The sequence below is a fragment of the Microtus pennsylvanicus genome, chromosome 6 (genome assembly GCF_037038515.1).
Source record: "Microtus pennsylvanicus isolate mMicPen1 chromosome 6, mMicPen1.hap1, whole genome shotgun sequence".
Taxonomy (NCBI): domain Eukaryota; kingdom Metazoa; phylum Chordata; class Mammalia; order Rodentia; family Cricetidae; genus Microtus; species Microtus pennsylvanicus.
This window is the reverse complement of record NC_134584.1, coordinates 15,540,177-15,564,620: the sequence shown is the minus strand read 5'-3', so window position 1 is coordinate 15,564,620 and position 24,444 is coordinate 15,540,177. Positions and strand designations below refer to the sequence as shown.

The 24,444-nt window shown below is 48.4% G+C and overlaps 1 protein-coding gene across 6 annotated transcripts in view; it reads left to right on the top strand.

Annotated features, from left to right (window-relative positions):
* Myo10 (myosin X) overlaps positions 1-24,444 on the top strand; it is a 198,946-nt gene that overhangs the window by 146,492 nt on the left and 28,010 nt on the right. For 3 of the 6 annotated variants that reach the window (XM_075975824.1, XM_075975825.1, XM_075975829.1), the window contains 7 exons: positions 17,027-17,151; positions 17,259-17,373; positions 19,044-19,150; positions 20,687-20,914; positions 21,575-21,623; positions 22,210-23,094; positions 23,972-24,095. In XM_075975824.1, coding sequence (XP_075831939.1) covers positions 17,027-17,151; positions 17,259-17,373; positions 19,044-19,150; positions 20,687-20,914; positions 21,575-21,623; positions 22,210-23,094; positions 23,972-24,095 — 1,633 coding nt within the window. Of the gene's footprint in view, positions 1-15,019; positions 15,329-16,132; positions 16,461-16,936; positions 17,152-17,258; positions 17,374-19,043; positions 19,151-20,686; positions 20,915-21,574; positions 21,624-22,209; positions 23,095-23,971; positions 24,096-24,444 lie in introns of those variants that run through there. The other 3 variants (XM_075975827.1, XM_075975828.1, XM_075975826.1) reach the window with 3 other exon arrangements.

Here is a 24,444-nt window from a genome sequence, read left to right as displayed (position 1 = left end):
ATTTCACACCCTTTCCCTTCCTCCCCTCCTCTCCTCATACTCCCTTACCATTTTCTTTCTCAGGAGGTTAAGGCAGAGATTGCTGCGCTTGGCACTGCTGACAGGTGGGCTGGGCAGTTGAGGGTAGTTGTAGTCTAGCCTTTTCTTTGCAAGAGACTCAGCAGTGGTCATGGACCTCACTCCGTAGATACAGGTTGTAGCCCCAGTGTCTACCGTAGAACCTCTGCATGATGATATTAGAACTTCTTGTTGCTTTTTATTTTTTTATTATTATTATTTGCCCTTAGGGAGATGGCACGCACATTAACTTTTTCTATCGAATTTGCTGTTGCTTTTAACCTCGTGTTTACTCTTAGAAAGCTGGATCATTTAGGATCTTTGAGATGATGTTACGTGGTGTGGTTTTAGTAAGCTGTGTTCTGACTTTGAGAATGTGTGAGGGGCTTTTAGGCCAGTGTGCGTACATCATTGTGCGGCGGCTGTGCACTGTCCACCCTCTCAGATGAATGGCTGCCCTAGTTTCAGACCAGTGAAAGGATGCAGCCGCTCATTAACGTGTGCCAGATGCCGCTCTGGTCGGCACTGCACTTTAAAGGGAATAATACTCCTAGCTTCGGAACGACACGGGGATCGTCTCAGCGTCTGCCTCTAGGAAATGGAAGAGAAGTAGCCCTGTTATAACATTGCTAGATGGGTGAAAAATCCATCAAAAAAAATTTGTTTCCTTGGCTGTTTTTAAAGCTCTAAATAAGAAAAAAAATGAGATGAGGTAATACTTTACTTAATACTTTACTTAATAAACGTAGATAGCTGAGATTTCACCTCCTGGCCTAGGCAAAGGAACAGGATAAGTCTTTGAGATGTGTACATACTGACTTCTTTTAAGGCGGCCTAGACTTAGATACAGTTATTGCAATATTTACATAGAACACCATAAAGATTTGCTACACCACAGGAAAGTCCGTGGGATCAAGGAAACCCAATACAAATCATTTTCTTACGTTAATTGTGCCCAGAGGAAGTTCGAGAAGAAAAATTAGCTTTATTTTGTTTATTTATTTTTTTTGACACTTGTTCTGAAATTTGGATCTGTCACTTGATTCGAGGATTGCATTGCATAATTTCAGCAGTGCCCAGGCTAGTTGGTTTACATTGGATCACAGGTGCACGCAGTTGCAGCCCTGGGAGTCTTCAGTCAGAGGTAGCTTGCAAATTAGGGAAATGAGGTCCCGGGGAGGTGGAAGAACAGGTTGGACCTGGCCATGATGTCATTTGATTCTGATTTCCAGGCATCTAACACAGCCTGTTAGTACTCAGGGCGGAGCGTCAGAGGAACAAAGAGGGTCCGGAGCTGCAAAGCCACGCCTCCGGCCACCTCTTAGACCAGCCTTGCTTGCAGCATTTCGACCTGAGGGAGCTGGCTTCCCCTCACCTGTTGCTCCTGCTGTCTGGAACAAGCTAGCGGCGGTCAGTGGTCAGCATCACCTCCAGCTTCTGCCAATGTCCTTGGGGTGAAAACTTTTTCTTTCTCATGGCTCATTTAAGAAAAGCAGCTACAACACAATCACCACTTGTTCTGTAGCCCCACTCCCCCGGCCTGCTCATGCCTTGCTTCTCTTTCTAGTTAACATGTTGCTATAGGACGTTTGAATGGTTGAGAAGGATTTTGTTGCTGTTGTTTCTTATCAGTCATTGTTCAGGTCTCATTGTAGGACACACAAGCCATAGAGGAGACACCAACCACTCTCTTTTGAGTGCATGTTGGGGAACTGGGGAGACCTGAGAGGAGTGTAGTAAGGAGTGGGGTGTAGTAAGGAGGCTGCTTGTTCGTTCCCAGCTGCTCAGCCCTGAAATAATCACACAGAAACTGTATTAATTAAATCACTGCTTAGCCCATTAGCTCTAGCTTCTTATTGGCTAATTCTTATATCTGAATTTAACCCATTTTTATTAATCTGTGTATGGCCACATGGCTTCAGCTTACCTGCTAAAGTTCCAATCTGCGGCTTCTGTCTCCTGTGGCTCCACGGTGTCTCTCTGACTCCACCCTTCTTTTTCCCAGCATTCAGCTTAGTTTTCCCCCCACCTAGCTTTGTTTCGCTATGGCTCTGCTATTGGCTCAAAGCAGTTTCTTTATTAATGATCATCATGGCATACAGAGGGAAATCCCACACCACTGGGGTTTGTCAACTTTGTTTGTTTACCCTTATTACCTTCCATGGTTTCATCAGAATTTCAGCTTTTTCCTGCATAAAGCCCTGCTGGCCTGTGTCCCTTGGACCAGGACTGTATTGCTACATCTTGTGGGGCCAATGACAAAGGCTTTCAGAATTCTCAAAGAACAAGTTAACTGTGTTGTTGACCCAGTGAGAAAAGTCACCTTTCCTTTAGACAGCCCATGGCCAACAGCATGACAAAATGCTTTATTCTCTAAACATCCCTGGAGGACAGGTGAATGCCACCTGCCTGTAGCCAGCTCAGGTCACTGCCTGATGTCTGAGTGTTCATTTTGCCATTGATGGTTTGAAGATGAATTTTACCTGCTTTGGGGAGGACCTGAGGATTGCCTGTGAACGCGCCTGTGTCCACGCTCTGGCTCCATGTCACCACTGATGGTCACTGAGGCTGACAACCTCCATCATCCTTCCATCTCTGTGGGACAAAGTGACACACGTGTGTTGCTAGGGGACTCTGATGCTGCGTGGCCGTTCAGGAAAAGAGGGCTCATTTTCCAAACTTTTCACAACCTCCCCAAGTAGAATTTGTTGGGGAGGCATATCCATCCCGGAAAAAACAACTGGAAATTCTCAAAAGGCAAGCTGGGGCATGCTTGGTGTGAGGTGAAGTGGATCACTGATGGGAGGGAAATGCTAGTCCAGGGTCAGGTGAGCAGAAGGAAGGTGTCTGAGTGGACGTCCCATGGCTGTGTCTCAGGTTCAGGAAATGCACCCACCACCGCTGCTCCTACCATACACATGTAAACATTTTCAATCCCTCCTCTTTTTTTTTTTTTTTGAGAAAATATAGCTTTGGTTTTTTTTTTTTTGTGGTTTCCTTTTTTTTTTTTTATTTTTTTTTATTGAGAAAAGGGAAAAAAAAATTCCGCCTCCTCCCAACCTTCCATTTCCCTCCCCCTCCAATCCCTCCTCTTATTATTATTGCTTATTTATTATCTGTGAGTGTGTCTAACCGTGTGTAGGTTGACGAGGACCCAGGGCCTTGAGTATGCTCGGCTAAGTTCTTTGCCATGCAGTTACATCCCCAGCCCCTTTAGTTTGGATATTTTGTTCAGTCTTAAAGTTTTTCTCAAAATGGGGTGGTGGCACACACCTTTAATTGGGATTAAATTAAAATCTCAAAAGGCAGAGGCAGGTGGATCTCTGAATTTGAGGCCAGCATGGTCTACAGAGAGAGTTCAAGGATAGCCAAGGCTGACTTGAAAAAAAAAGAAACTTTTGTTGATATCAAGCACTTTCATACAAATCTGGCTATAGATGCTGGCAGGGTAAGGTACCTCATCCGCTGGTACTTCTCTGAAGCTGGAGTCTGGAAGTGATAGGATCACCCAGATTTTAAACAGTTGGGATTGCATCACGCAGAAACCTAGGCTGGCCAGGCAGTGGTGGTACAAGCCTTTAATCCCAGCATTTGGGAAGCAGAGACGGGCAGATCTTTGTGAGTTCGAGGCTACCCTGATCTGCAGAGAAAAAAGAAGGAAGGAAGGAAGAAGGGAAGGAGGGAAGGAGAGGAGGAAGGAAGGAAAGAAGGAAACCTAGACTAGCACGCTAAGGGCTCCGGTGATCCCCAGATCCTAGCCCCTTCTGAACTGGGAATCTGGTGTGCATAGACTCCTGGTGAATGCCCCAACCAAGGATAGGAATAACCCAGCTTTTGAGTATCTTTTGACCTCTTGTTTCCTAGCAACTTGTAACTGCTCAGTGTAATACTGTGTGATGGCTCTAATTTATACTTAACAGACATTGGCAGATATGCGAGACGGATTTTGTGCGCTGGCTAATTTCCCACTATGACATGCGAGCAGCCACTTTAATACATGACTGGGCAGAAGAGAAGACTCCTAGGACACCATGCTCACCCATGCCCCCTCCCACCAGGCCCGCCTGCCCTCAGTAGAATTTACCCAGGGCTTGCCAGTGCTTTTCTATCTGTCTCAGCACACCGTGTGGAGCAATCGTCAAATGAAGTTCCCCATTTGATTTTGTTTTTCTCCCAGTATTTTGCATGTGTTCATGAATATTTATAAATCGCCTATATTCGTTATTGAAGTTTTTTTCTTCGCTGTACATTTTTATGCAAATTGGGTCCCCTGTGAATGGGGTGCTGTCTCAAGACTGTTTTAGCCCCTCCCTGAATCTTTACTCTCCTAGGCGACCACTCTGCTTGATGACTAAAATTTGGCTTGACTTTTTCTAAGTTGCTGTTTTCATCTTTCTTTAGATAATTTAGACTTTTTAGCTCTATGGTTTGTATGTGTTTGTGCATGTGTGCGTGTGTGCGTGTGTGCGTGTGTGCGTGTGTGCGTGTGTGCGTGTGTGCGTGTGTGTGTGTGTGTGTGTGTGTGTGTGTGTGTTTAGTCTGCCTGTCTGTTTCTGGTGTCTTTTTCTGAGGGGAGAGCTTCAAGACAGGGTTTCTCTGTAGCTTTGGAGCCTATCCTGGAACTAGCTCTTGGAGACTAGGCTGGCCTTAAACCCACAGAGATCCACCTGCCTGTGCCTACCGAGTACTGGGAATAAAGGCGTGCACCACCACCACCACCCAGCTGTATCTGGTGTCTTAAGCAAGGACCCACATACACGTATTCTGGTTAGTTATCATCCATACGATGGTTTGCATGGTTACCACAGTGTATTATATCTGCTGTAAACCCAGCATTGTGAAACTCTTCACCCAGACCAGATCTCAGTTTTACAATATTCCGGGTCTGGACACTAAAGAATGTTTACCTGTAGTTCCCTATTTAATCCCTGCCTTTTCCTAGCTGTAAATCCTGATTGCGTTGCATAGCCATAACCTTGGGTCTTGATAAGTGACTCAGAGGGATGCCTAGCTATTCAGCATTCTAATGAACGGTGTGGGCATCCCTGCCAGGGAGAGGGACAGCTGCTCTCCTAATTTGTATTTCTCAGCATGATTTGTCAGAGGGAGTCTGAATAGAGGGGGCTGCGACCTGCTCCGTATGGCGGCTGGAGAAATGGCAGAACAATGATGAATAGGGTGAGATTGGAGTTTAGTTTCACAGGATGAAAAGCCTGCCTTGGGTTCTTTAGATAAGAAGGCAACAGATTATACCCAAGGCTGCTCTCTGAAGGTTCGCAGATGGGGTTTATACAATGGGCCGGACCTTATGTCGTCAACTCCTCCAGGGCTGTGGTCAGACTGGAAAAATCCTTCCTTCCCATCCTCTTCCTCTGGGTCTTTTGGGGTTTTAGCTTTTGTTGTTGTTTTTGGTTTTTCAAGACAGGGTTTCTCTGTGGAACAAACAGCCCTGGCTGTCCTGGAACTCACTGACATCTGCCTGTGCCTCCCAAGTGTTAGGATTAAAGAAGTGCACCACCACTGCCCAGAGAGTTTTGGCTTTTCTGAAATGGGGCCTCACTGTCCTGGAATTTCCTCCATAACCCGGAGGACTTGTGGTGATGCAGTGTTCCCGCTTAGCCTTCTAGGGCTGGAACCTAAGAAGGGCTCAGCTTAAGACTATCTCTGAGCAAAGGGAGAACTGGGTGACCTGGCTTCCCACCAGGGTGGCCTTCAGGGCAGGGCCTGCCTCTTCTGCTTTCTGGACAGCAGTAACTTAGGTTTTACCCGCGTGATTCCAATCTCCCTGCCATGCAGGGGGTTCCGCCCTCATGAGTAGCCCATGAATGAAATCTGCCCAGGTCCTTGAGGTTGCTCATGATAGGTAACCCCCAAGCTACACCCCAGTCCACGTCTTAATGAACACTCTGGTTCCATTTTACCTTTATCCTTTATCCTTTCACCCCATTTTAGTTTCTACAACTTCTTCTAAATCTACTGTCTCAGCCCTGTGGAACGTAGGAACTGGCTTCATTTGGTCACACAGGCATCACAATACTTTTCTTAGTGTCTTTAGGGACCCACCGCCGGCAAAGAACGTCACTATTTTTTTTTTTTTGCCTCAATTAATGTTTTGGTCAGCTTGAGAATTTTTTTTTCTGATTGCAGCATAGCTTGCATATGAAAAATTGAGCTCTGAAATCTCTTGTCCACTTTGGAATGCTCTTTCAGGGGCCACAGCATCCTGGGTCAGGGAGGAAGTGATGAGCCACTGATGGGCTCAGTTCCCCAGTGCCTTCCTCGCTGACTCTCCCCCACCTGCCCACACCTGAGCTTCCACAGCCCATGAGCTCACCTTATAACTCAGCAAGGGTTGAGAGCATCTATTCCTGAGCCCACACAACCCACCTGTTTCCTACTGGAGCCGAGTCTCCGCCTCCTCCTCCGTCCTCACTCTGAGCACTGTTTTCCCACGACTTTCCCACCCAGGGAATCTGGGCATTTGGCCACTGCTGATGAGGCCTCCCTGGGGATTCTCCCTGAGGCCAGGAACTCTGGTCCCTTCTCCCAGCTGACTCTGAGTTCCTACCTTTGAACTTGACAGTCTAGCTTACCATCCTGGGCTGACTTGTGCTGCTATGCTGACCGCTGCTCCACGCTGGCTTGCCTTGAGCATATTTTTTACATTTAGGGTTCCTCACCGGGGACAGTCTTCCTATGTGGAAGAACACTTTTTCCTGGGAGACCTTTGTCTGCCAGCAACCTAGGAAAGTGCAGCACGCAGTCCTCTCTCTGTGTGTCCTTCCGCACAAACGCCAAATCTTCAGGACAGACGGTAACTGCCAACAGTGACCTGTGCATCTGGTGTGCTTAGAGGTTCTGCTTCATAGCAGGTGTTTGTTGGGAGCTTCCACAGTGTCGAGCCTCCCAGTTAACACATCTGTAACCCCTTGGGATTGCAAGATGACAACTATCATAACTCTGAGAGCATCATCAAGCAGTTTTGTCAGCATTTTTTTTAAAAAAAATATGTTATTTAGGTCAATCTAACTAAAATCAAAGGCTGGGAAGAGTCAGAGCTGAGCCCTGGGAGCCCCCCGCCCCCATTACTAGGAAGCTTTCCCTGGGGTTCTTTAGTGGGTTTGTCCACATCCCCGTAGCCTGGCTTTTCTGCTGGGTTCAAGGGAACATATTGTTGTCTTTCTGCACTTTCAGGGGAGACTCCGTGCCTTGCTGGAGGGATCCCTATGCTGACATGCAAACTGGCACCTTGCTATGGAGTGTGCTGGGAGTGTGTGGGGGGGGGGTCTACATTGCAGCGTGGAGATGAAAGAACAGGAAGCTCGTCCCTGGGCAGTATTAAGCACAAAGCCCTGGAGAAGGGAAGGAAGTCAACAGTAGGGTCAGGGTCTGCTAGAAGCAGGAAGCTAGAAGAGCGAGGTTGGAGGAAGAGCTGGGGTGGAGGCTAGGCTGGCATTCTCATGCCTCGGGGAAACATCTGACCATATGTTCACTGTGTGGTTTTCAGGCCCCGTGTGGGGATTGGAAACAAGTACGTGACAGGGAGACAATAGTGGCTAAGGTCTGAATGTGTGAACGTCCCATGGGTACAATGAGAGAGGAAGACTGGCTGCAAACACTGGAGGCCTGGTAGGCCTAGTCCTTCCGAGCACTTACTGTTCTGTGTGGGTACCCCTTCCCGGCTGTGTGAGCACCCCTTCCCGGCTGTGTGAGCACCCCTTCTCGGCTGTGTGAGCACCCCTTCCCGGCTGTGTGAGCACCCCTTCCCGGCTGTGTGAGCACCCCTTCCCGGCTGTGTGAGCACCCCTTCCCGGCTGTGAGCACCCCTTCCCGGCTGTGTGAGCACCCCTTCTCGGCTGTGTGAGCACCCCTTCTCGGCTGTGTGAGCACCCCTTCTCGGCTGTGTGAGCACCCCTTCTCGGCTGTGAGCACCCCTTCTCGGCTGTGTGAGCACCCCTTCCCGGCTGTGTGAGCACCCCTTCCCGGCTGTGTGAGCACCCCTTCTCGGCTGTGAGCACCCCTTCTCGGCTGTGTGGGCACCCCTTCCCGGCTGTGTGAGCACCCCTTCTCGGCTGTGTGAGCACCCCTTCTCGGCTGTGTGCACCCCATCTCAGCATGTGTGCACCCCATTTTGTCCGTCCCGGCTTCTGTACACACTTACAGAAGTTCTCCCCACAGCTGTGAGCACTGACAACGCTGTGTTTCAAGGTTTATTTTTAAAGAGTTGCTGCGACAATGTTTTGTGGTGTTCCAGAAACTAAATGCAGAATTGTTGGGAAAGCTGCCATGTTTGAGAAACACTGTTTCTGTCCTGAAAGCCTTTCACGTGGCGTGTTTGATGCTGGAGGAAGGTCCCCGTACCCGATGTTTGACGTGCCTTGCTGGTTTTGCTGGTTCACATTCTTGCCTCATCAATCTTCCTTGTCTGATCAGAGCAGCTGGTGAGATTGTTCGTCTGAGAGTTTATCTAAATGTATGAGCCTTGTGTTAGAAACTAAAGGAGAATGATTTTAAACTTGATGTTTTCTTACCCCGCGAGCTTTTGGGGCTCTGTTTCATCAGGAGATGCATGATGTGAGTTGTGTACAGAACCTAACACGTTCCAATAGCTGTATTGAAAAGTATAAAGAACATTAACTTTATAAAGATGATTTTTAATAGCGTGTATAGCTTCCTGCATCCTGATTCTGGGCCCTACCCCTGAACTGTGCCTCAGTCCCAGGCATGGCCTTTGTTCTTGAACTCAGAAATCGGCATTGTGGGTGCGTGTGCACATGCGCGTGTGGGTGTGCGTCCAGGTGTGCTGTGTGTGTGTGGTGATCAGTCCAGTGCTGGTGTATAAGCTGGCCACAGGAAGACATCGGGTAGCCTTTTTATCTCTCCCTGCCTTATCTTGAGACAGTCTCTCACTGAACCTGGAGCCAGACAGGGGACTAGTAAGCTCAGTGATCCTCCTGGTCCCCTGCCCCCCCAGCACTGGGGTTGTGGGTGCACTTGACCATGCCCAGCTTTTTATATAGGTGCTGGGGATTTGAACTGAGGTCCCCATGCTTCCCAACCTTGTATGACTGTATTCCAATAAAACTTTATTTATATAAACAGGCTATACTTTGTTAGCCCCTGCTCTAACTAAAGTCACTGTCTCAACTGCATTTTAATCCTTAGATTGGATTTCTATTTTGAGCTACTCCCAAAATAGCCACTGTGGTGAAATTCATTCAGGAATACCAGGAAATAAACTCTGCTGTTGTGTAATGCATGCTTTGATGCTGCAGGAACACCCCATCCCCTTTCTGAACTTACGCAAGTGTGGCCTTAGCAGTCACTCTGTCCGACTCTGGCAGGCATGTGCTCTGTGACCCTCGAGGTAAGGAATGGCATCTGTAAAACAGATAGCGGTGATGCCTATCCAATAGAATCGCTGAAATCGGTGCCTGGGCACCTAATCCTCGAGACGTGGTAGCTTTCGTTCTGGCTGCCATCGTGAATAGTTTTGATGTTACTTTTGTGCCTCTTCCTCCTAAATGCAAACCAATCCAGGTGCTGGAACAGAGGAGGGTCCACTTGACAGTGACCCACAGCGGATGGCTGTGGCACTCGCATGGAGACCACTGCAGTCTAGGAGAAGGATCCAGACCCAGGGACTCGGTACTCAGTGACCTGGGGCTGGGGAGAGAAGAGAAATAAGCAAATGATTGCTTGCCTGCAGTATTTTGGAAGTTGTAGAACAGCATTTCCCAAATGGTCATCTCTTACATCACAAGCTGCACTTGTCATTGTAGACAGTGACTTGTGCAGACTGTGAGATACATGCGTGCGCAGAGGGGAGGAGAGGTGACCCATGCACAGGGAGACCTGGAAGCATCCAGGATCATCTCAGGTTGGGTAGGTGAGCTTCACCTGCAGCAAAGACAAGTGCATTTGCTAGTTGAGAAGCAACTAGACTTATCTGTGGTGTGGAAAAATATAGGTGTGTGTCCTTCCATGAAAAGGGGGATTGGAGCCCTGTTTGAGGGTCCTTGAGTGTGAAGCTGCCCCCTTTGTCTTCATCGTATCCTCGGTTTTCCTTTCCCATCGTAACACCCGGGTTTGTGTGGCTCTGGAGAAAGCAGGCAGTTCCAAACTCAGGACAGGGTTTCCTGTGTCCCAGTACTAACTCACCTGCTCCCCTCCGTGTGAGAAATTCCCCTAGGCTATAACATCCAGGCTAACTCACAGCTCCAGGTGGGCCTCTCTGTCACCTGTGGCTTTCTCTTCTTACCTGGGGAGACTACCTGCCCGGTCCATCCGTCAGTCCATGGGGGGGGGGAATGAACCTCTTCTCCCCCTCCCCCAGTGTGAAAATTAGCAAGAATGCAACAGCTATATGAAACGCCTGTCAGCCCTGGAGAGATGATGGCAGCTGAAAACAGGAAAGCTTGTGGCTGACTGAGCCAGCTTTGGCTTTTGCCTGTCAGTGGCAGGAATAGCAAGATCAGGAAGACTATATTGGTGACCTCGAGTTTTAGTGTAATCTAACATGCCTGTGGTATTGAATCTCTAAATATCAAAAGACAAGGCTGGCTCGTGCCCACAGTTGAGGAGGATGGTGTTCTGTCTGTCCGACAGTGGCAGTCCATGACTGCAGGACAGCAGAGGAGATGTTAGCACGACTGGGGTTCCTTGTTTGGCTTCTGTAGCCATTGGTGCTCTAGAGGTCTCCTGGATCTCCAGAGCCAGGCCACACTGTCCTTTGCAATTTTAGCAGTTGGGTCCCAAGCACCATCTAGGCTGGACCAGGCAGGGCTGACTTGCGGTGATTCCTACAGAGGCTGGCTTCCCTTGTGGATGTGTGGGTGAGGCCTTTCATAAATTTTTTTCAACTGATTAAAAATGTCATGTTTACATGATCTCATAAATTATCTCCAAAAGAGGAAGAAGTGATTCATTTTGGAAATAAATTATAATCCATTAATAGCACAGCCTAAGAGGGCAGCTGAGCTGGTAAAAGCAGGCGCTAGAGGGGAGGGCATGGGTCCAAGAGGGCAGCTCAGCTGGGAAGGCTCCTGACCTGGTAGCAGGAGGGTGTGGGTTCCGTCTCTAGCATCAGCTTAGAAAGCTGAGCCATGCTAGCACATACGTGTATTCTCAGCACTAGGCGGCGGGGTGGGGGGCGGTGAGGCTCCCTAGGGCTCCTTGGCTAGTTTGTATAGCCTAGCCAGTACTCTGTAGGTCCAGAACACAAGTGAGTAGACAGATGATAGACACACAGATAGACAGACAGACAAAAGTTCCAAAGACAATAAACTCACTCGGTTTTCTTAGATTTACTAGGTACAGATGGAATCTTTCTTTACCGTTGGCAGATGGCACACGCTGTGTTTGTGTGATGTGCTTGACCCAAGACTGGGTCACATTTGGAGGCAATCCGATTTAGAAGTGTACTCACATCTGTCTCTGGCCCCACTGTGAAGCCTTTTCTGGTCCTCTGCCCCACATTGCCAGGTCGCCTGATGTCCTTGTATGTAAATTCCCGGGGCAAATGTTTGCCTACTCGTTATTTAACTAATAACTTGTTCTATGATAGGTCATTTGTTCCTGTCTAGGTATATTGCTTTCTTATTTCATTTTGAAGAAAATATTTGTTTTCTTCTTTTTTTACACATTCTAAGAGATGTTGCTATTTTGTTTCTTCTGTATTTGACTGAATTCCTTAGCTACAGTTAAGCATACATGAAAACTGTTTCATCCTGTTGAGGAATGCAAACTTTCTCCTACCTTCACTCCTTAGGTGTTTTTAAAAGCCTAGTGGCCTGCTGGGCCTTTAATGTCCTTTCTTTTCTTACTTTCTCACTGCTGGGGCTCAAACTTAGACCCATGTGTGTGCTCGGCAAGTGCTCCACTGACCTACATTCCCAGCTTTCTCTCTGCTGCCTTGCCTTTTTAGATAGGGTCCACTGGATAGCCCAGGCTGGTCCTACCTTCAACTCCCCGGCTCAGACTCCGAATTATAGGCATAACTACCATACCCAGACTTTTATTTACAGTCTTTTACTTGGGTTTTGTCGTTTTGTTTTGCTTATCTTTGAGACAAGGTCACACTTGCTGCAGCCCTAGCTGGCCTGGAAGTCACCAAGTAGACCAGGCTGACCTTGAGCTTGTTTGATCTTCCTGCCTCAGTCTCCCCAGTGACACTAACTACAACACACACCACAACCAGCCAATTCAGGCACCGCGTGACTGACTTTCTGAAAGCACACATTTCGGTGGCTTTTAAATTTTTCACAGGTGCGCAGGCAGCTATCACCAAAGTCACCATTTGGACCACAATTACCATCCCAAAGAGAATCTCCTTTTCTCCTCCCCAGCTCCCTGGTCAGTCCACTTCTGTTTCTATAGAGTTCCCTCTGCTGGATGTTTTGTCTGAATTGAATCATAGAATGTGTGATCTTTTGCGATGGACTCTTTCACTTAGCATGACTGTATGGTAACGTGTTGGTATAGCATTCCTCGTTCTGGGATAAAATATGTGCAGTCAGCCCTTTTATCCTTGAGTTCCTCGACTGTGGATTTAGGGGGTGGAGAGATGGCTCAGCAGTTAGGAACACTCGCTGCTCCTTTAGAGGACCTGCATTCAGGTACCTAAGCCATTAGTCGGCTCACAATTGCTGTCATTACTATCAGGGGATCCAGCACCCTCCTGGCCTCTGTGGGGACTGGCACACAAGAACATGGTGCACATATACACATGCAGATAAAACACTCGTACACACAAAGTAAAATAAATAAATCTTTTTAAAAAAAGGTGGACAGTGCGTGAGGCATAATATTTACGGTTGTCCCTCTGGCACCTAGTCACATATGTGCATGCACATACGTTCCTCATACATGTGTGTATCCGCGCAGTCATGACCACACACAAAGATGTACCGTTCTGGAATGTCTTTATAAAGATAAACTCACACGGAGACCTGTTGTCTGAATGACTAGTTTCTTCTCTAGTGCAGTCTGGTCCTTTTCCCACCCATTCTCCTCAGCAGTCTCCCTGCACTTACACCTGCTTTGTTTGTCGTGTGTGTCTTGCCTTGTGACCAGCCACAGGTACGGCCAGTTTTGCAGGAAGGGGGCTGTCGATTTTCAAAGAGCATCCGTGGCTGGCGCTTTCAGTCATCTCTGCAGAAGGTGCCACCGCTTCTGGTGTGCTGGAGGGTCAGGTGGCCGCTGGCCTTCCCATGGTGGGTGACTGCCTCGTTTTGAGTGTTGTCCTCTGATCACACAAAGGTCCACACTTGGCCTTTTCTTTTGAACCCCAAACCATTCCGTCCTGAATGTTATGTCCCTGCTCAGCCTGGGTCTCTTCCCTGCATCTCGTCTCTGCCCCATGTGAAAACTAGACCATGGCAGGCGGGGTTTTTTGCCCACTCCCTTGTTTGGGCTCCTCCTTCCACTACAGCCAACCTTCCTCTTCGGCCCTTGTGACACCAAACTGGTGCAAGTCCATTTGGTGCCCGAGGCTCTTTTTTTTCTTTCTTTCTTTCTTTTCATGACAGGGTTTCTCTGTGTACAGTCCTGGCTGTCCTAGCATTTACTCTGTAGACCCAGCTGACCTTGAACTCACTGAAATCCACCTGCCTCTGCCTCCTGAGGGCTGGGATTACAGGTGTGTGTCATTTCCCCCCCCCAACATTTCTTCCATCCCTTCCTCCTCCTTGGAAGGGTAGCTACATCATTTAGGACTGAGCACCCAACAATCTCTTATCCTTAGCTATTTGACCAGTTATGACTTTATATTAACTGCTGCTCATTGATAGAAGGACCAAAGCTGAGGACAGCACTAATTGTTTAAAATTATCTAGAAGGCAGTTTGACAGCCTGACCACTTAGACTTACTTAGTGGTAGTAGCCCCCCCCCACACGCCATACCCACCCCCCAGGGCCTTTGAACTCCCCAGCCTTGGACCTTTGCATTCATACGTCAGGCATGAAATTCCCTCCTGAGAGCATAGCAGTAATGCCACTAATGACCCGTAGGTTCATCTGGATAAGTAAGACCATTCTTGTCTTTCTGTTTGTGTTTGCTGCAGTGCAGACTTAGACTCTCTGTTGTATTATGTGTGTGTGTGTGCCACCTGTGTGTGTATGTTCTTTCTCCAGAGTGTGCATGTGGAGGCCAGAAGTTGACTTCGAGTAACTTCTATTGCCCTCCCATTACTTATTCATTTATGAAAGGGGCATACCTGTAGGTGGAATGCGTTCTCTTCTGTGTGTGTTCCCTGGATCAAATCCCGGTGCAAGCACCTTTACTGGGCCAACTCAGGGATGCACCACCGCCTTATTTTTGACCTCCAACTGAAGCTGGCTTTGGACTAGACAGGCTAGCTACTGAGTTCCTAAGATCTGCCTGTGTACGAAGCTCAGCATCAGGGTTCACAGAAGTGTCACTGTGCCTAGCTTTTACAGGGGTGTATCTTTGTCCACGGACCATCTTTCCCAGTCAGTGGTGACACCCTTGGCACCCTTCCAAACGTCAGAAACCTTAAGGACAAAATTTAGCCCCCACTTGTGACTCTTCCACGAGCCCAAATGACAAAAATCTTGTCCGTAGAAGGTGTTTCATAATAGTGCAGTTAGTGACTTCGCTGGGGCTGCAATTGCCTGGAGTTAGAAAGGCTTCTTCCAAAAATCCAGTCTATTTGTTCCCATCAAAACCTGGCTGTTAGAGCCCCGCAGGCAGTCTTTGTTGCGTGCAGCAGGGCTGGGAGAACTGGTTACCAGTGAGGACTAGCAAGCATTAGGCAGGCTTTGAAAAGCAAAATGCTTCTTGTCCAGCCTCCAGCTGTGACATCTTTGAAAGTTAAATTCACCAGAAAAGGAAGTTGCCACTGAAAAGAGAAGCACCAATGGAAAGCCTGGGCTACCCCCTCGTGACCACCGTAGGCGGGTTGCCCAGGGCGACAATCGGCCTATAGAGCCCCCTTCCCCTGGTTAAATTACTGGGAAGGGGCCGAGGCACAATGGCTGTGGGAGTCTGCAGAAAGCTGCAGCTCCCAGCGTCCCTCACTCCCCTCGCAGCACTGTATCGAATCCTAGAACCACACCACACTAATTAGCCCGGAGTGGAAAGGGTTGTCATGGTGACCGGGCACTTTTTTTAAAGCCCAGGAATGGTGTTCATTATTGTTCCAAGTCTTTAGCTGTGGGGAAAAGGTCAGGGTGGCAGTCGTTTTCCGTATGAAGTTTGGCCCGAGAGCCTAGCAGAAGGTGGAATGTCCCTCGGAGACGCAGGAAGATGGTGAGTGCCGACCGGGTTCAGAGGGGCGGCCCCTGGAGGCCTATCTTTTCGAGTGCTCTAATAACGTGGATGCCAGGCTAAGGAATTATGTGGAGGAAGGAGAAGGTGACAGGGCCAGAATGTGGGTCAGGGACAGCGATAACTGGAGGAGGAGTGCTAATTCTCACTTCTTGGAACCTCAGATGACGCCAGTTAAAAGTTTCTCCGCTTCCACTGAATTTATTAACGAAATTGAAGGTGTCTGCTAGTCTGTGAATACTTCACTCTGTAAATGCATTCTGTACTATTCTTCGTAGGTCATTGCTGCTAAGGTTTTGTTTCTAAATCTGTCAAGCTAGAAGCGTCACAGCCAAATGCTTCCAGCGCAGCTACTTACCCTCACACTCCTAACTTCAACCCAGAGCTAAAGTGTGTCACAGGGATTTGGATTTCAGAGCCTTTTGCTTTTCTTCCTTTTCTAAGGAGAGTTCAAATGCAGAGACTAAAAATCCGAGTCGCCGGTCCCTGGCCGCTTGCCCTAATTTGTTGGCTACACTCTGTTAGAATACTGCTAAGTAAAGACAACCTGACCACAGTGTTTGTGTAAGGCATTCTTGAGAGGAGTCTGCCTGCTGGAGATGGGGGCAGCTGTTCCATCAGAGGGATTTGCAGTGTGTGTGTGTGTGTGTGTGTGTGTGTGTGCGCACGCGCGTGCACTGTTGTCCTCGTCATTTGAATTTTAGTTTTTGAAGCTGCAGAATAACCTGGCTTTAAGCCTACTTCTGTGTTCATGACTAATTGTGTTTTGTTTTGTTTTTTTTTAAGGGTTAGAGAAGAAACTACTTTGTGTTTTTTGGCCTTTTCCACAGTATGGCTGGTTTGGGTTCTTTTATTAGACTTCTATAGGATAACAGCATACAAGTTAATTAAAGGGACTAGGGGCCTGGGTTAGAAGAATGGATCACCGTCCAAAAAGCTGCAAGTGGGAAGTGACCCGCTTTGCTTTCCCCTGAAAAAACGATTGTTCCAGCGGCAGAGCCAGCTGGCAGCTGTGCAGACGGGAGAGCAGACACCCGAGGAGGTGCCTTGGCTTGGCTTCCTGTCTCATCTCTGTGTCCTTGGGATCACTCTGGGGGAACTCGCAATCAGTGAGGTATTGGCCTCGCCGCGCGCGTGAGTGTGTATGTGTGTGAGAGAGAATCTCCGTCCTGTGTGTTCCTTATTGATTACTGTATTTTTTCAGCTAAGAAAATATCTCTCGTTATCCTTAAATAGAAGTTTAACAAAGAGAGCTATATTCAGAACTGTATTTACATAACGTTGTGGACTTTAAAATGGTGACAAGTCAACTTTGAGGTGTATTTGTGACATGATCAAGTGTTTGAACATGGATATTGATATTTTAAGGGATCGATGGTATCGTTTAAGATGTAGTAACAGTATGGTAGTTATGTTAAACTGTCATATATATGCTTAACGTTTTACTAATGAGATTAAATTGGCAAAGGTATGAAGGTACAGTAAAGAGGCTGGTGGGCGCAGCAGGCTTGGCTGGGACTGGGGAAGTTGGTGATGAATCCACAGGCATTTATTTTCTGTTGTGTATTTTGTGTCGGTTCAAAATTACAGGTGTATATGCACACGAAACAGCAGTGAGGGTGGCCTTGTGAGCGCTGTGTCATCTAACGATCCCATGTCATCCCATTGTTCACGGTTTAGATGCCAGACCAGTTTGATCAGGCGGTGGTGTTAAACCAGCTGCGCTACTCTGGGATGCTGGAGACTGTGAGGATTCGAAAAGCAGGATATGCTGTCCGGAGACCCTTTCAGGATTTTTACAAAAGGCAAGAAGGAGCTAGATGGAGCCTCCCTTTCCTCTCACCCGCCCCACCTCTCTCTCCAGAAGGGGTAGGAGAGAGCAGAAGGTAACACCATGCACCCTCTCTCGCAGATACAAAGTGCTGATGCGGAGCCTGGCCCTGCCTGAGGACATCCGAGGGAAGTGCACTGTGCTACTGCAGCTCTACGATGCCTCCAACAGCGAGTGGCAACTGGGGAAGACCAAGGTAGAATGGCGGGAAACTGCCACACCTGCCCTGGGGACTGGTGATGTCCATAAGGTGTAGCGTTCCCAGACCCTGCTCGGTGGTTGTTATTAACATCCTGATGTGGGGTGTGTGTGCGTGTGTGCATGCGCACGGCATGTGCATGCACACATACCAGGCAGTCAGGAATGCTGATTAAATGAGACCCTTGCGTTGTGAATCTGCAAGGCAACTCCCTGCACCTCAGAAGCGAAGCCCCAGGGTCTTCCAGCTTGAATTTGAATGCCGTGTGTGTCATCTTAGCCACCACAGCAACTATTGTGTGTGAGATCAGCAGAGAGCCTGAAACCCTTTGGGTTGCCAAAACCTCAGCCAAGAACAAGAAAAGTAAAGCCCACATTCTGCCTTGCTGCTGGAGCAGAGGTCCTTAACCCCTTATTCCAGATGAGAGCTGGTACCTTTACTGAGGGAAAGCCCTCATGTCTGCATCTTTTCAAAACTGAGAGATACTAATGCTAAAGACCCATATGAGATGCAGTTAACTTGACCAGCATTAGATTAACGAGACCCTTAACCAAAATGAGCCTAGAAGGATCTGTAGTTTTTTATTCATTTCTGAACCTGGTGTGTGTGTAACCCCTGAACCAATACGCTTCATTTCCAACTTCAAACTTGGTAATCAGAATTACCAGGGGTGGGGGAGGAAGGGGCTTGAACTGAACTCAGAACCTCATCCATACTGTCTACTAGGCTCTCATTGCCACTAAACTATGTTCCCAGATCCCAGAATTTCTTCCTCACCCTCCTTTAAAAAAAAAATTTATGCCAGGCAGTGGTGGCTCATGCCTTTAATCCCAGCACTTGGGAGGCAGAGGCAGGAAGATCTCTGTGAGTTTGAGGCCAGCCTGGTCTACAAGAGCTAGTTCCAGGACAGGCTCCAAATCCTGTCTCTAAAAATAAATTACTTTGTTTTTAGTTATGTGTATGGGAGTATGCCTATGAGCACAAGTGCCCATGGAGGCCAGAAGATGTGGGATCCTCTGGGACTGGGAGTTATGGGTAATTGTGATCCACCTGATCACATTGGAAGAACAGCAAGCGTTCTTAACCGCTGGGCCATCTCTCCAGTGCCCCGAGATGCTTTCCTGGTATCAGTACTTTTCTGTACGTGTAAACTTTTGAAGCCAAGATACTCTGGTGGCAGTTGCTTAGCAGGCATGGAGAGAAGGTGGCTTCCCACAAGATAGCAGAATTATAATGTTTCAGGACTCTCCTGAATTCACTCCTCGGTGTCTCCTCTTTCTGTGCCGATCTCTGTGTCTCTTGTCACTCAGATTCAGTCTAGGACCAATGCAGCTAGTAAGTGTGCCCTGGCAACAATGACCTAAGCAAGACATTAGGAACTTTGGTGGCCATCTGACCATCCCTTCATGCCTGTTGAATGTAGTAATAACAACAGAAGGTGGGACTTGACTTCCTGTCTGCGCCTTTTTGTTTTTCTTTTCATATACCTTTATTAGATTTTAGAATGTATTGGTCTGTGGCAAGTGAGCCGTGTAAAATGCCCTGTCCTGAAAAGCCCTATTGTGGGAGTTTGCAACAGACGGCAGTAAAGGAATGGGTGCTGTCCCCAGATGTCTCCTTCTGCAACCATGTTCTTTTCCCCTGACACATGCCTCCCTCGTGGGCAGGTCTTCCTTCGGGAATCCTTGGAGCAGAAACTGGAGAAAAGGCGGGAAGAGGAGATTAACCGCGCAGCCATGGTGATCAGAGCGCACATCTTGGGCTACTTGGCCAGGTAAGAACCCCACCCACGGGAGGGGCATGAAGCTCTAGATCAGATAAGTGGCCGCAGCAACAACCCAGTAAGCCTGACCTGGGCAGAGCGCACTTAGAAGCCTCACGCTTGGCTCTGTGGCATATCCTGAAACCCCTGGGGTGTGGCAGTGTCCTTTGGCACTGCTACCTGAGGGTGTCTCTTATTGCATTTCAGATTCTGGAGTCTTCTTATTGGAATATCTCCCTGGTCTCTACTGATTGACAGGCAGAAACGAAAATACTCCAGAATCCAAATATTTTTTTACTGTGTGAAACATTGACCCCTCCCATATTTGTTCATATATGATAAGCATACATTCTGCCTATGAGCTATATCATCCCTAGCCCCAGAAATCGGAAAATCTCTTGATTTCATTTTATTTATTTTTTAAAATAGTTATTTATTATGTATACAATATTCTGTCTGCGGGTATGCCTGAAGGCCAGAAGAGGGCACCAGACCTCATTACAGATGGTTGTGAGCCACCATGTGGTTGCTAGGAATTGAACTCAGGACCTTTGGAAGAGCAGGCCATGCTCTTAACCACTGAACCATCTCTCCAGCCCTTAATTTCATTTTATGTGCATGGGTTTGTTGCTTGTATGTATGTCCTTGTATTATGTGCCTGCGGGTGGTTGTGAGCTGCTGTGTGGGTGCTGGGAATTAAACCCTGGTCCTCTGGAAGGGCAGCCTGTGCTCTTAAGCGTTGAACCATTTCTCCAGTGCTTGAATCTAAAATTTCTAAGCTTCCTATTAGCATTCAAGAAATTGCAGATTTGAGGTTTGGGGATGAAGAATTCTCAACTTGCCTCGCTTTGTCTAGAGACCCTTTCTCTCATTACTTCTTTCATGGCTGTTTAATTTTGCTGTTTTGTGAGAAAATCTTACTGTGAGCCGAGGATGGTTTGGAACTCAGTGTTGGTCAGCTTGGCCTCATGCCCAAGTGCTGAAACCACCTGCCTTTAATCCCAGCAGAGGCAGGTGGATCTCTGTGAGTTCAAGGCCAGCCTGGTCTATAGAGCTAGTTCTAGGGACAGCCAGGGCTACACAGAGAGACCCTGTCTCAAAATAACCAAAACCACCACCAACATAAGCCATGTGCTACCAACTCTGCCTCATGGTCATTTGGTCAGGTGTACTCTGCAGGCCACAGGAAGCCCTTGGCTATTCCATTTCATGTGGTAGCATTTTGTTTTCTTGCCTTCACACGAACAGCAAAACATATGGGATCTTCTTTGGCTGTGTTCACCAGCCTGCGGCAGACTGCTCAAAGTTGGTCTTCGGGTTACTTGTTAATTTAGCAGAGATAATGATAGGATTCTAGCTTTCTTTTGTTTATTATCATTCTTTTGTTTCTCTTCTGTTTTGTTTGGGCCTAAACTTCCTCCTCTGCCTGCCAGTCTCCATAATGAGAATCCGGGCCCAAATCTGAGTGATTTCCTTTTGTCTCGTCATAATGTAAGCTCATCTGAATAGCCCAGAGCCTCATCTCCTACACGGCCATCTCATTTGCAGGAAACAATATAGAAAGGTCCTCTGCGGTGTAGTGACGATACAGAAGAACTACAGAGCCTTCCTCATGAGGAAGCGATTTTTGCTCTTGAGAAAGGCAGCCATCGTCTTCCAGAAGCAACTCAGAGGACAGCTGGCTCGCCGGGTTTACAGACAGCTGCTGGCTGAGAAGCAGGAGCAGGAGGAAAGGAAGAGGCAGGAGGAAGAGAAGAAGCGAGAGGAAGAAGAAAGGTATGTGCTTGCTTGGGTGAGACATAAGGGGACCTTGGGAATGTCACCCCTCATGGGTGTCAGGAATTCCCAGGGGACTTGGAGAGCTCGTGTGAAACAGTAGTTCTTGACAGCCCAGAAGACTCAGGTCTGTGAACAGTTCTCTTTATACACAGAGTAAGTACACCCATCCATGTGTGTGTGTGTGCGCGCGCGCGCGCGCGCGCGCGCAAGAGCGCGCGTGCGCAAGAGCGCGCGTGCATGTATGCGTATGCAACACACAAACAAGCATACATGTAGGTGCGTGATGTGGAGGGCAGATGTTGAAGTCAGGGAGCTTCCTCAGTTTCTCTCTGCTACCAGTGGACCGGAAGCTTACCAATCTGGAAAGGCTGACTGACCAGCGAGCTCCAAGGGGCTCCTCATTTCTGTTTCCTTCAACACTGGAATTACAAATATGTACCGCATGCTTGGCTCTTTGCATGGGTGCAGAGGATCTGAACAGAGGCCCTCATGCTTGCACAGTGAGAACCTTACGGACTGAGCAGTCAAGTGCTTGCCTAGTATCCAAGCACCGGCACTGCCAAAAAAAAAAAAAAAATTAGTCCCATTGAAAAACAGTTTCGGAGATTTTGGTTTTCACCAGCTGTTTTTCTTTTCTGTTTTTTTTTTTTTTTTTAGAGAGCGAGAGAGAGCACAAAGAGAAGCCGAGCTCCTCCGCGCCCAGCAGGTAAGGACCAGGGCTACATCTGGGGCTCTTTATGTACTTTTTTCCTGCGGCAACCCTTGACACTGGGGTTTAGAATGGAAGTCAAGCGGGAGGTAGTGGAATAACAGAGATGCTGGGGAGATGCTGCTGGTACCCGCCCCTCCCAGTGGTGCAGGGCTTAGAGAGTGCTTGAGATTTCAGCGTGAATAGTACGGTCTGTCTGTAGTAAGGTATCGCCCTGGCAGTGCCCTAGGGATGCCATCACATTCTGTGCCGTTTCCAAGGCTTGGTTTCTCCTGAGGCCTCTCTGTGACCTGGTGGCCGCCTCACTGTGTCCTTACACCATGCTTGGTTCTTAATGTGTCTTTCCTGGTGTTTGTTCCACTTTCCACTTTTATAAAGACACCATTCATATTGGATACAGGCTCACCTCATTGACGCCTAGTCATTTTAACTTAATCACCTGATTAAAAGCCCCTGGTCCAACTACAGCCATATCCTGGGTGTTAGGGATAGGACTTCAGCATGTCAGTTGGGTGGGGCTATAGTTCGATGTGTATAAAGGAAGAAGGTGCTGATTCTAAAACCCATCTTCCCCCATGTCCAGGAGGAGGAAGCAAGGAGGCAGCAAGAACTTGAAGCCTTGCAGAAGAGCCAAAGGGAAGCGGAGCTTACCCGGGAGCTGGAAAAGCAGAGGGAGAACAAGCAGGTGGAGGAGATCCTCCGTCTGGAGAAGGAAATCGAGGACCTCCAGCGCATGAAAGAGCAGCAGGAGCTGTCCTTGACCGAGGCCTCCCTGCAGAAGCTGCAGCAGCTGCGGGATGAGGAACTGCGGAGGCTGGAGGACGAGGCCTGCCGTGCTGCCCAGGAGTTCCTGGAGTCCCTCAACTTCGACGAGATCGACGAGTGTGTCCGCAACATTGAGCGCTCCCTGTCCGTGGGGAGCGAGATTTCAGGCGAGCTCAATGAACTCGCGGAGACGGCCAGCGGTGAGAAGCCAAACTTCAACTTCAGCCAGCCCTACCCCGAGGAGGAGGTGGACGAAGGTTTCGAGGCTGACGACGATGCCTTCAAGGACTCGCCCAACCCCAGTGAGCATGGCCACTCTGACCAGCGAACCAGCGGCATCCGGACCAGTGATGACTCCTCGGAGGAGGACCCTTACATGAACTACACGGTGGTGCCCACCAGCCCCAGTGCCGACAGCACGGTACTGCTTGCTCCGTCCGTGCAGGACTCTGCCAGCCTGCACAACTCCTCCAGTGGGGAGTCTACCTACTGTATGCCCCAGAACAACGGGGACCTACCCTCCCCCGATGGCGACTACGACTGTGACCAGGACGATTACGAGGACGGGGCCATCACCTCCGGCAGCAGCGTGACTTTCTCCAACTCCTATGGGAGCCAGTGGTCCCCAGACTACAGGTATTCTGTGGGCACCTACAACAGTTCTGGAGCGTACCGGTTCAGCTCGGAAGGGGCCCAGTCCTCGGTGAGTATCTGTCCTCTTGTCACTGAGAGTAGAGGTGCCCCACCCTCTACCACACTGCTGCATTAAGACAGGACCCCTAAAGATGTCAGTTGTGTTCTTAAAGAAACTCTTCAACTCCTTTCTTTTTCAAAATGAGGTCAGTGCGGAGCCCAGAACTGGCCTTCATCCAAGCCATCTACAGACATACCTGGCTTAAGCTGGCCCGAGTCCCTTGTATTGAAGAATTTCCTGACCATAACTTAATAGTCCATAAAAAAACAGTGTATTTCTTATAATCTTGATAAGGGAGGAATGTTCTTTTCATTTTCTGGGTTTTTTATTTATTCTTTTTTAAGTTTTCTTAGGTTTTTTCTTTTTGTTATGTATTAAATACTGTCTTTACTTTTTCAGACTTGGCCATGTTTTTGGTATAACAACTTAAAGAAGAGTAACTTTGGCATGGCTTGATTAAAATGATACCCTTAAGTATCTCCTCCTGCCCTGTTTTTAAAGGCTGGGATTCTCTGTATAACAGCTCTGGCTGTCCTGGAACTAGCTCTGTAGACCAGGTTGGCCTCAAACTCACAGAGATCTGCCCATCTCTGCCTCCTGAGTGCTGGGATTAAAGGCGTGTGCCACCACCTCCTGGCTAAACATCTTTTTAGCAGGGAGCCTTCAAATTGAGGTCAATTTATATTGTAGGTATCAGGTCAGCTCATAGCTTGACCCTAAGGGCTGAGTACTCTGTAATTCTGAATTCCTCAGATGGCCCCAAACTGTGATGGCCTGGATAGGGAGTGTGCTCCAGTTATGTTGATGTTTAGTTGGCAGGTGTTTTCATCGCTTGCTTCCCACACCCTGCTCACCGCTGCCTCTCCCTCTCTGTCTCCTGGTCCAGTTCGAAGACAGCGAAGAGGACTTTGACTCCAGGTTCGACACGGACGACGAGCTCTCCTACCGGCGAGACTCTGTGTACAGCTGCGTCACTCTGCCCTATTTCCACAGCTTTTTGTACATGAAAGGTACAGCCGGCAGCCCCCACAGCCTGGGTTGTACATGAAAGGTACAGCCTGCAGCCCCACAGCCTGGGTTGTACATGAAAGGTACAGCCTGCAGCCCCCACAGCCTGGGTTGTACATGAAAGGTACAGCCTGCAGCCCCCACAGCCTGGGTTGGGGTAAAGCTATGGAGAATCAGTCAGCACAGCCCTCACCTGTCACCAGTGACGGGCCACTTAGGTGAATGAAGAACCCTGGGTCGCGTTGGGGCAGTGTGGCTGCTACTGCCTGATGAATGTGGCCTTGACTCCTCTGAATTGGTTCCGGGTGATAGGTCAGAGTTTGCGAGCATGCAGCGTCCGTTTTTCATCCC